The sequence below is a fragment of the Gymnogyps californianus genome, chromosome 3 (assembly GCF_018139145.2).
Source record: "Gymnogyps californianus isolate 813 chromosome 3, ASM1813914v2, whole genome shotgun sequence".
Classification (NCBI taxonomy): Eukaryota; Metazoa; Chordata; class Aves; order Accipitriformes; family Cathartidae; genus Gymnogyps; species Gymnogyps californianus.
The window spans coordinates 21883708-21896190 of NC_059473.1; the positions used below are offsets into that span (position 1 = coordinate 21883708).

The window sequence follows — 12483 nt, forward strand, 5'->3', positions numbered from 1 at the left end:
AGTTCAGTGTAAGAACTATTTCTTGGCTTTCTAAACACTTTGTTCCTTCATTTCAGGGTGGCTCACAGCTGACTATTTCTTGACTTTCTAAACACTTTACTCCTTTCTTTCAGGGTAGCTCACAACCACTGTTGTCTCATGTTGCCTTAGCAGTTGCAAGTAAACTGACTTCAGCATTATTTAATGCTGCCAGGTAATAAAATAAAAAATTACATTAAATTGTTTTTGTTGTAGTAGCTACATAACAGTTTGAGAATTTTTAGGACCATTAGTATGATTCTCATAATGTATTTTTCTATTGCAAGTGGCTGGCTTGGTTGGAAGAGTAAACATGAAGAAGAACCTGCCCAAAAACAGAAACCAAAAGTTGAACCTGCAACCCCATTGGCAGTGAGGTAAGTTTTACATACTGTCTCAGTTGCTTTAGATCTCTTGTGTTTTTAATTATTTGAAATATTTTGAAAGGTGCATAATTGATGAACATGTTTATTTTTCTTGACTAAGCAGTGATGATAGTTTGCAGGTCATTTGTTTTAAGCTTTGTTTTATTTCGGTTTATCATTCTGGACAAATAATTACTCATCTCTTTCACTTGCAGTGTGTGGGTTCATTGTTACTGTAAAAGAACAGTGTGCACAGTTTAATGACAGTATAAGTACACAAATATCAGTCCTGAAGTTTATCACTGAAGTGCTTCAAAGAAGTTGCATAAGGTGCCTGCTGCTTATGATAGTTTAAAGCCCCTCACAAAAATTAGGAGGTATCCTGTTTCCCTGTTGATTGTGGAGAGAGGAGAATGGGAACAACAGGTTGTAGCCTAATGTTATCAAGAAAGCTGGTAAAAGACTAAATTAATTCCTGATTGGTTTTCCTGATTTTTTTTTTTAAAGTATTCTCAAGACTGTTCGGCAATAAGAGAGGCCTTATAAAGTAACCCACTGCTGAGATCCTTGCCTGACAGTGCATGACAAGGCAATCGCTTATCCTAGTTTCTGAACTTTGGTTTTCAGTAGGATTTTAACAGATCTATGAGATCTCCCAGTAGACAGCACAAGAACTTTTTTCATAATTTGCTCTTAATTTTACCCATACCTTTATGTTACCTTAAAAAAAAGAAATCTTAGTCCTTATAAGATACCTATTTTTCTTCAGAAACAGTAAACAGTATCTAGTGGGTTTGATTTTTTTTTTAACTTTTTTTTAGGTTTGGACTTCCAGATTCCCGTCGCCATGGTGAAAGAATATGTCTTTCTCCGTGTAACACTTTGGCAGCAGTAACAGATGATTTTGGAAGGGTTATTTTACTGGATGTTACAAGAGGACTTGCAGTTCGCATGTGGAAAGGTATGGTAGTGTATGTTAGTATAGCAAATAATATTCTTCAAAACACTGTGGCTTCTTATGTTCAGACCTAGAATTCCAAGTGTTTTTCCGTTGTTAAGAAAGACTTTAGTACATTGTGTTATTACGCACCAAAGGCAGATGTAATACAAAGTCCATAAGGGTATTGTGCGGATCCCTGAAATACTGGTATGGCGTATAGTAAAAATTTGGTCTGTTTGGTTTGTGTTGTATAGATTTATTTTTTTTTATTCCCACAGACTGTATCCCAACAGAAAGCTTTTGACCTAATAATTTTTTTGGAAGAGCTTTCTCTCTATTCTCCAAGATTCTTTCTCTTGATAAGCTCTAGTATCTTCTTTAATTCTGCTGAGAAAATAAACAGAAGTTTGCAAAATGAGTAAGAAGATATGCAACTTGTTAGATTCTCATTTCATCATGGTGACTGTGCAAGAAGGGAGTGCTCAGTCTCTTCTAAACTGAGGGCTTTTTGTAAAATAATGCAGACGTTAAGCTCTCAAATTGTAATTATACCTAAAGTTATAATGCTTCTTATTTCCTCTATAGAATTAAAATTTTGCAGCTTTTTATGAGATGGAAGATAGGTTTTTAAGAACAGGTAGAAAATCTCTAGCTCTTTTCTCTCCCACACTGCCAATTCAGAAGATTAGCAGTCATGAATATAGTAGGTACTTCAGCGACATGGTAACAGTGTAATAGCTAGAGTAATCATGTTTCCCCTGTGCGTTGTCCTTCTCTCATATTTTGAAGCATATTAGCTATAATGTGCTTTCTAATATTCTTGGACTTTTTTTTCTTCATTACTGAGAGCTTCATATTGTCTAGGAAGTACTGTTAAAGTCCCAAGCTTTATTTGACAGTCAGACACATATTTACAATTTGCCAGCCTTTCCCTAGTGAGGCTGTTAAGAAGTGAAATAGCTTCTTCTTTTCTTTTTTTTCTTTTTTTAAGCAAAACTCTCTACTGAATTAAATACTTTGGATTGTACCTTTTCTCATCGAGTTGTGGATACTTTTCGACCTCCTCAGTATAATGTATCGTGTTATAAACTTGTTTTATACATTAGTATTTCACTTGTGGTTTGGAGTCATCATTTGTACTTGCTAAACCATTACATAGTTTAGTGATGTCATTAGAGCATCTCTGCCTTTTTTGTTTAGGAAGATTTTATGAGGGAAAGTATTTGCATTACTCAGAGAGAGAGAGAAAAGATGAGTATTCTTCATGGGTTACTAAAAATTGCATGTTAATGATGAAAACATACGAATGAAAACACATGAATAAAAACTTACATATCCTATTTAATAGGTTATGCAAATTTCTTTCCTTAAATCTTTTTTGTTGTTTTGAAACGTGAGAAATCTGGACACTTACTACAGATCTTTCTTCTCTGAGACGCTTTTGTGTTGGTGTAATGTCCAGAGTACAGACCTGATGAGTTTTGTGTTTTTTGTGACTTCTGCCAGAAGAACTTGTTCCTCCCCAAAGCTTTGCAGGAGGGTGCATTTGATTCTGAGGAGTCCTCTGGTGGACCCTGCTCTGAGCCCATGGACCACAGTTCTTGACAGGAGTCTGGCTACTGGCCAGAGTTGCAGTGTTTGAAACAAAGTTTAAGCCAGCTTGCTTCTGGAATAGTACTTAAGTGGGTGGTGATGTGTACTAATCATGTATTAATTTCTGTACACTAATGAACTTCTGTCTTCTCTTACAAAGGATACCGTGATGCAGAAGTTGGTTGGATACAGACTGTAGAGGACCTTCATGAGAGGGAAACTGAGAAGATGGATTTTTCTCCTTTTGGAAATGCACAGGGTCCAAGCAGAGTAGCTCAGTTCCTTGTGATCTATGCTCCGAGGAGAGGCATTCTGGAAGTGTGGAGCACGCAGCAAGGCCCTCGGGTTGGAGCTTTCAATGTGGGGAAATATTGTAGGTAAGAAACAGTTAGCAGGTAGGCATATTGGCTGTGCTGCTGCAATAAAGTGATATGTGGATATGCCAGTGGTAAATGTGGAAGGTGCTGGCAGGTGCTTTGTGTTGCCCACAGTGTTTCTACTGAATGCAGCTTATTGTTTTGTAGAAGGGGACTTTGTCATGTTTCATTACTCTACAGTCTTTCCTGATAAACACATTTACCCGTCATTAAACCTTAGCTTTATAAAACTTGTCTTCTTTTTATTCAGTGTGTGGAAAGGGAAGGTTGCTAATTTTGTGCTTCGCTGTAAAGGCTGTGTTTTTTGTTGGTTTCAGGTTGTTGTATCCTGGTTATAAAATAATGGGTGTAAACAATGTGACCAGTCAGGGATGGCAGCCCCAGACTTACCAGATATGCCTTGTTGATCCAGTCTCTGGAAGTGTAAAAACTGTCCATGTACCTTTCCATTTAGCACTGAGGTAAGGACTTTCTGTGCTCTGTCTAACCAAGTGAATTTCATTATTGTTTTTGGAAACAATGTTTTATTTAGAGAGCACAATTCTGGGGTTCTTTCTTAAGCTGAATAGTATTCTGGTAATAGTCTCATTGGTTTGTATGCATTAACTTGATTTTTATTAATGTGATGTTACCTTAAGGTAGCATAAATAATTTAAAAAATGTATATTTTTTTTTCTGAATCATTCACTTTAGTTCTCTTCACTAATACAATTAAAATTATTTCCCTTCAGCGATAAAAAGAGTGAGCGAGCAAAGGATATGCATCTAGTGAAGAAGTTAAATGCTTTACTCAAAGCTAAAACCTCAGATCCAGGTAGGTTCTCTTGTATAATTTCTTAAGATTGTATGTTATCAAATGGTTCTTATAATATCTGTCCTGTAAGTGTACAAACACAGGTATGATTGTGGTGCCTTCTGACAGCTGTATGTGCTATGAATTATGATCTTTAAGTAGCTTGTATTTTTTTTAATAAGCTACCAGATTAAATTTAATCTCATACAAGGATCCAGTATAAGCCTTGTCTGCCATGTAAATCTTAACTAAACTCTAATTTGAGTGCTTGCATAAAACATGGTCTGTTTGCAATCCATTATGCTATGTAATGGAGTTCAGCACTTGACTCTATATATCCTTCTTCCTGTAAGTAATACATGTTTCTTACAAAAGACAGATTTGGAGTAAGAGATGCCACTGAGCTGTTATTTTGTTTCATCTTCCCCAAGCTTACTTTGGCAACTTTTGTAATAGTGTCTTCATCTCTGTAGCATGAACCCATGTGCATCTTAACTGTGGTGCAGGTTGACTTGCTTTTCAGAATGCATTTGAGAAATTTGAATTGAAGTCATGATTGTCTTTGTTTGCAGATTTGATTGAAGCTGAAGCAAAGGAATTAATACTTGATATCAAATACCCTGCTACAAAGAAACAGGTGAATATTGAGAAGCCCATATACTTTAATATTAGAAAAAAAAATTGCATTACCAGATTAGAGTGCTAAATCTTTTTAAATCTTTCAAAATAGGTTATTTTTTCTTAGAGTTACTTGAAGCAAATAATTGAGCTGTTTTGTTTTGGTGGTGTGGTTTTCTTTTTCTTTTTCTTTTTTTTTTTTAAAACAACATATTGACTGGAAGTAATTTTGACTTGTGACTTCCCCAAGGCATCTTCCATGATAAAAGTCAAGATGATAAAAAGGGAGCAGACCTTTCTGTAGGATCAAATTATGCCACAAGTATATGTGAAGACAAAATACAGATGAAAAATCATTGTCAAAGTTGTGCTATTGTTGGCTTATCTTACATGTTTTTACAGTAAAATTAAGTAAATGTTTAATTCTGTTGAACGTCTGCTTAACAGGCTCTGGAAAGTATATTGACAAGTGAACGTGTGCCACTTTCATCTCTCACAAACATCACTCAGACATTAATGGATAATTTAAAAAAACAGGGTAGGTGGATATTTATTTTGCAAATATAGAGAGGCATTTGCACTTTGTCTGCAGTGCTGTAAGATTATTGTAGAACTGTTCTGTCCCACAGGGAGACCAGAGTTGGTCTGCTTAGTTTTGCTGCTAGATATCACAGGATGTTGCTTCTACATACTTGTTTGGTTTTTTTTATGCAGACTGCAAATAGCTTGCTAGTAAGTATGCTTTGCTGTGCTTGCTATGTGCCTAGTAACTTGTGATTGTAGTAAAAAAAGAAAAAACAACCCCAACAACTGGACTGGGTACTTGCATCCAGTAAAAGCTTCCTTCAGAAAGAAGCTTGCACAGACTTTTGCCTGTAGATGTTTTAGTTTGTTCTCTCTCTCCAAGGAAGGCAGTAAGGATATGGTACTCTGGATCTGTGAATTTTAATGTACTGGTACCATAAAATCCTTATCACTGAGGATCTGAGCTCTGAGCCAGGTGCCTAGTATCTTTTCCTGGTAAACTTCACTGAAGTTGTATTTCATATGTTTTGCTAGAGATTTCAGAGCCAATGTCAGGAAATGCCATTACCCATTCAAAAATCTTGTTGCTGAAAGTCTGCAAGATTGTTTCTTTGAAATTATACGCTTGGATCTTTCTAAATTGGGAGAACCTTCTTTGTGCTTGAGGTGACCCCATTTTGGAGACCCAACTGGGTACTGAGGAATAGAGTGGAGAAGCATGTGCCTGCCACTTCCTTTGCATGTGTTGGGATTTCTCAGCAATAGAAGTCTGCTTTGGTGGTTTTTTTGGTGGTTTTTTTTTTGTTATCACTGGATTCATTTCAGCTTGTTAGAAGATGAGGCTTTAGCAATAGGAGTCAAGAAATCCCTACCACTGTTGCATGGAAGTCCCAAATAAACCATTTGTAAATTAGGAAGGCTGTGTCCCTTGTCCTGCCTCAGTGAGAACATGACAACACGTTTTTGTAGTTTCAAAGCCTTGAGAGGAAGTCTCTTTCACTTGTATCAGTGGGGGTTTTTTTACCATTTTCTTGAAGTAGTTAGAGGAGATTGAGAGCTTCACAGGTGCAGTTCTCTACCTAATTTTGGTCTGGCATTCTAAATCACTAGCATTATCCATTTCTATTAGAACTCCTAAAAAACCAAAGAAAAATGGGAATGTGACCTTTTAAACTGAAGAGAGATTGACAGAACTGTATACTTACTGAAGTCTGTCTGAGTGTGTCTTTTTCATCATTAATCTCTTATTGTCATACATAACATTATTTCCTCGCAGTCACAATAAAGAACAAACTTGGCTGATATTCTAGCCTTCTAATTTCAGAAGACTAGTGGCATATCCTTCCACTTGTGCTTAGTAGGTAAAAGATAATGTGAAGCAGATGCTGGGCTCTGTGAATGCTGTGGTTGTGAAGAAAAGGTCAAGTGACTGTGCAGCAAGCTCTGTGCATTTCTCTTTTGTTTGCAGGATTTTTAATAGCAATGTTTCAAAAGTATTTAAGGGTTCGTAGGGAGGAAATCGTGTTTAGGAGCTGCTTCAGGTGAAGATGATATATTCAGATACCTTTTGTATAGAAAAGTCCTTGTAGGATCTCTAAAATGCTTTCTTTTAAAACAAGTTGGAATAGAGGTTTTTTTCAACATTGTGTTGGTGTTAGTTTCCTGTATTCTGATTGCTTTAGTTGTTACTGAAATTTGGATGTCAATAGATACATTAAATTTCTGAGACTAAGATTGTAGAAATACAAAAGGCAGTGTCTTGCAGAGGTGAAATTGAATTCATATCAGTAGATACCAAGCTCTCTTCTGATGCAAGGAATATGTTTAAAATATTGGCAGAATGAATAAAAGATTATAGTTTGGTATTCTTGATTTTAAAAAAATATGTTTGAGACTTAGTGTATTTCAGTTTTTTGCAATCTCTGGTTTGGCCTTAAACCAGGAAAAGACAATAGATTTGTCTTTGTTCAGTTCCACATTGTCAACCTCCTTCAGTTTAAAAATAAGCCTGATATCTTTCTCTAATATTTCTCATAAAAATAATTCTTGTTTTATACTGCTGTGAATTAAATACAATCATTGCAAGTGGCGGTGCATCAAAAAATTACACTGAGACATAAGTCCTCCAGTTCTAATAAAGGAGGAGTTTAATGCAGCTGCAAAGTATGTTTCGCTATTCCAGGCCATATATTCAAGTTCAAATGCAGTTTTATTTCTCCTCAGAGCTTGAGTGCGTGGATGAAGGACTACTGCAGTTCTGCGCAAACAAGTTAAAGCTGTTACATCTGTATGAACTCGTTAGCAAACTGAATTCCCAAAGCATACAGAAAGACACTCCACCCTCAGATAATGTGAGTAAATTCAGACTTTGGTTGTCTTATAGAATCAAGTGATGATTTAAGCATAAAAATACGTTTTCAAGGCCTCAGATAAAATAAGTAGGTAAGCAAGCTACCCGTTTTTGTGGCCTGGAACTTTTAATGAAGTAGTTGTTTTATAATGCCTTCCTTCTCCTGCCCCCAGTACAAATGCCTAGCAATTCATCTATGTAATATTCTTTAGCAGTCACATAAAGTTGAGACAGAAGTGAATATAGAACCAGGATCTCCCGATTTCAGTCCTCTATCCAAAGTACATAGCATATTCTTAACTTTGTTTAGTTTTAGAGGGGTATTTTGGGACCAGTAGAAATTACAAATTCTCATATTTGCTTGTGTAGCATCATAATTTGGCTTGCTTTTGATATCATTTGTAAAACTGCTTATACATTTATAAAAGCCATGCGGAGTGGTGTTATATAGGCTTGTTTGCTTGATTGTTATACTATGAGCAGGATGTAAATACAGGAAATGTATCTGAGATCCTTAAAAATGAAGCTAGACAAGGTCTTCATTGGAGCTATGAATAACTGATTTTGAGATTATTCAATCATTTTGGCCCTTCTTAAAGATATTTTTAATGTTAAAAACGAAATATTTTGACTCTTCTGACTTGTTTTAGTTTTTACTGTGTTTTGAAAAACAGATGTTTGCATTAGTCTTGTGATGTGGGATTTTTTGGGCTTTTGCTTTTAAGGACTTGGCTAAACTTCTTCGGCTGGAAGAAAAAGATTTTCATAGGCTTGAAACTTTACTGGAGAACTACAGGAAAGAAAACACCCAAACTACTGTTCAGTTTGCTGATGAGAAGGATGATGTATTGTCTGTGAAAATGTTCTTAGAATATTTGGAATATGAAAAGGACGTGATTAATGTGAAAAATATGGAAAATGGAGAATATGTAGCTTTAGGTAAGAACTACTGAACTGTTTGTCAAATTACTTAAAGACTGATTATGATCTAAGATGGTATAAATATTTTAGCCTTAATTTGGGGGCCTTAACAAGCTGACTTGCCTTGAAGTAGTATGTGACAGTGCTAGTTCCAGACTCTTACCTTTAGCCATAGGACAAGTCTTTCTACCTAGATGGATATTAATACAAGTTAACTACATTTGTGGATATAATTACCCTAAAGCCATGTTATCACTGTTCGTTCATTTATTAATGCCACTAAGTTGGACAGTAGTAACTAGGTACTTTTCAGAGCAGCAGTATCCTGCTGTTTCTTTCGTGGTCACAGCACCTCAAGAGTTCAATTAATGACAGGACTGACTTTAGGCTCAGAGATGAGGGAGCTGACCGGTGGCAGCACAGCACCATTAAGTGAAGGAATAACTTGTGGAGTTGAGGAGATTTTGGACAATGTTGATCTGAAATATTATGGATGGGGAGAGTGTCTGGGGTGTCTGTTGGGGTGTGGGATATGGTTACGGTCTGTAGTCTGCTTTAGTTTGCAAATCTGTTCAGGACTGTCCTTGAGGGGCTCTTGGGAAATAACTAGTGGAAGCAGCTTGAGTTAAATCTGTCTCAAAGGCACTGGCTTTCCAGATAATTACTTTTCTGGGGAAATTTTGGTGCAAACACAGAATTCTGTGCCCAGGTGTTGTATGGTGTTCAGTTTGTAGCCTCCTGCTTCTTTTGGCTTTAATCGTCAGACTTTGAGAGTAATTGGGATTGAAAAGTTAGGCAGAAGAGCTTGGCTTTCATCTGTATGAAGATGAAAGGCTGTTTCTAATAATCTTAGTTTGCATGTTCTCTACCATACCACTATACTTCGTTTTAAGAACTGAAGTAGAAGTACTCTTCTCCCCACGCCATTGGACAGGGATCACCAGTAACTTACTAGGTTGTTCAGCTGTAAACAAATATAATTGAAACATGAATGTCATGCTGAGCAGTTTAGATGGTTTCTTGAAGACCTTGTTTTTCCAATTTTCTTCTGCCTCAAAGGGACACTCACACTTTTTGTAGTGCTGGTAAGGTATGAATTATGTAATTGTTTGGCTTTTTTAATTGGTTGAAGTACCACTAGTTTGCTATATGAGATACAACATGCTGCCACACAGTTATGGGTTACTCCCAAGTGTCTGACACTTCAAGCCATTCTTTGAATTGAACAAAATATGTAATCCAATGTCGTGATTTAACCTGGCAGGTAGCTAAACAGCTGCTTGCTCACTCCACCCCCACCTGAGTGGGATGGGGGAGAGAATTGGGGAAAAAAAAAAAGAGGTAAAATTCATGACTTGAGATAAAGACAATTTAATAAGACAGAAAAGGAAGGGAAAATAATAATAATAGTAATGATAAAAGAATTAACATATACAAAACAAGTGATGCACAATGCAATTGCTCACCACCTGCCAACCGATGCCCAGCCAGTTCCCAAGGAGTGGCCCCCGGCCAGCTTTCCCCCTAGTTTTGTATACTAAGCATGATGTCATATGGTATGGAATATCCCCCTTTGGCCAGTTTGGGTCAGCTGTCCTGGCTGTGTCTCCTCCCAGCTTCTTGTGCCCTCCGGCCTGCTCGCTGGTGGGGTGGTGTGAGAAGCTGAAAAGTCCTTGACTTAGTGTAAACACAGCTTAGCAACACCTAAAACATCAGTGTGTTATCAACATTATTCTCATCCTAAATCCAAACCACAGCACTGTACCAGCTACTAGGAAGAAAATTAACTCTATCCCAGCTGAAACCAGGACAATATCCACCCCTTATTCTATACCATTTACATCATGCCCAGGTCCCATGCTTTCTAATACGTCCCAATTAATCACCACCACCTTTCCTATCTTTTGATATATATATATATATATATATATATATATATATACACACACACACACACACATATCATTCCCTTAGTCTATGGGCCATTCCTCTAAAATGTTGAGTTCATTTAGTCCATGACTTTGGACTCTATCTGTCATAGTAGTCCTTCAGGGCAGGAGAGATGGTGTGTGGTACTGGATTGTTGCACGCTAGAGACAGTTCTGGTTCCATCACTGCTGCGCTTGTCCAGTTCTATCAGTGCTGCACTCTGCCCAGTTTCATCAAAATTCATTCTTCATTAGTCTGGGTAATTTTTACTGTAATACCGTTGATATGGCATATAGCAACCATAGTAGTGATGACATACAATATTATATACCAATTAACATCATACAATTCAAATCATTGGCTATTCTCACCCAGAATCAAATGCCCCTAAGGTACACATCGGACATCCCCATCCTTCTGCATTATCCACCAAGTGCATTCAGGTCCTTGAGCAAAAGCAGTCCCATGGATGGGTTTGCCTTTGCCTGAGGCAGGAATAACCCAGACTGTCTTCCCCAGCATATTTTTTGTGTGCATGATAGGGACTTTATCCCCTTATATAGTACATAAAAGTTTTGAGTGGGCAGGGCCAGCTCGATTGGCAGATCCCCTAGTGTTGACTAACCAAGTGGCTTTTGCTAAATGTGTATCCCAGTGTTTAAAGGTCCCAGCACCCATTGCTCTCAGTGTAGTCTTTAACAGTCCATTGTATCGTTTGATTTTCCCAGAGGCTGGTGCATGATAGGGGATGTGATATACCCACTCAATGCCATGCTCTTTGGCCCAGGTGTCTATGAGATTGTTTCGGAAATGAGTCCCTTTGTCTGACTCAATTCTTTCTGGGGTACCGTGTCGCCATAAGACTTGTTTTGCAAGGCCCAGGATAGTATTTTGGGCGGTGGCATGGGATACGTTTCCAGCCATCTGGTGGCTGCTTCCACCATTGCAAGCACATGGCGCTTGCCTTGGTGGGTTTGTGGGAGTGTGATATAGTCAATCTGCCAGGCCTCCCCGTATTTATATTTCAGCCAGAGAGGCTTTAACTGCTTGGCTTGCGTGATTGCAGCACATGTTTCACATTCATGGATAACCTGTGCAATAGTGTCCATGGTCAAGTCCACCCCTTGATCACGAGCCCATCTATAGGTTGCATCTCTTCCTTGATGGCTCAAGGTGTCACGGACCCATCGGACTATAAATAATTCACCCTTATGTTGCCAATCCAGATCCACCTGAGCTACTTCAATCTTAGCAGCCTGATCTACCTGCTGGTTGTTTTGATGTTCTTCAGTGGCCTGACTCTTGGGTACATGAGCATCTACGTGATGTACTTTTACAAGCTGGTTCTCTACCCAAGCAGCAATATCTTGCCATAATTCAGCAGCCCAGATGGGTTTACCTCTGCGCTGCCAGTTGGTCTGCTTCTATTGCTGTAGCCACCCCCACAGAGCATTTGCCACCATCCATGAGTCAGTATAGAGATAAAGTACTGGCCATTTTTCTCGTTCATCAGTATCTAAAACCAGCTGGGTAGCTTTCACCTCTGCAAACTTGACTCAATTCACCTTCTCCTTCAGCAGTTTCTGTGACTTGTCGTGTAGGATTCCACACAGCAGCTTTCCACCCTCGATGTTTTCCTGCAATACGACACGACCCATCAGTGAACAGGGCATATTTCTTTTCATTTTCTGGCAATTTATTATACAGTTGGGCCTCTTCAGCACGCGTCACCTCCTCCTTTGGCGATATTCTGAAGTCTTTGCCTTCTGGCCAGTCCACGATCTCTTCCAAAACTCCTAGACGACTGGGGTTTCCTATTTGAGCCCGTTGTGTGATCCACTTGCTCCACGTCACCTCAGTTGCATGATGTGTAGAGAGGACCCTCCCTTTGAACATCCAGCCCAGCACCAGCAGTCGGGGTGCCAAGAAGAGCTGTGCTTCAGTACCAGTCACTTCCAAAGCAGCTCCAACTGCTTCGTATGCTGCCAATATTTCTTTTTCAGTTGGAGTATAGTGGGCCTTGGATCCTCTGTATCCCCGACTCCAAAACCGTA

General features: G+C 38.3%; 1 protein-coding gene across 2 annotated transcripts in view; it reads left to right on the top strand.

Annotated features, from left to right (window-relative positions):
• RAB3GAP2 (RAB3 GTPase activating non-catalytic protein subunit 2) overlaps positions 1–12483 on the top strand; it is a 56826-nt gene that overhangs the window by 25195 nt on the left and 19148 nt on the right. For both annotated transcript variants that reach the window (XM_050893527.1, XM_050893528.1), the window contains 10 exons: positions 114–193; positions 306–395; positions 1205–1344; positions 3077–3293; positions 3611–3754; positions 4025–4107; positions 4659–4723; positions 5152–5242; positions 7453–7580; positions 8305–8518. In XM_050893527.1, the coding sequence (XP_050749484.1) occupies positions 114–193; positions 306–395; positions 1205–1344; positions 3077–3293; positions 3611–3754; positions 4025–4107; positions 4659–4723; positions 5152–5242; positions 7453–7580; positions 8305–8518 (1252 nt within the window). The remainder of the gene's footprint in view (positions 1–113; positions 194–305; positions 396–1204; positions 1345–3076; positions 3294–3610; positions 3755–4024; positions 4108–4658; positions 4724–5151; positions 5243–7452; positions 7581–8304; positions 8519–12483) is intronic.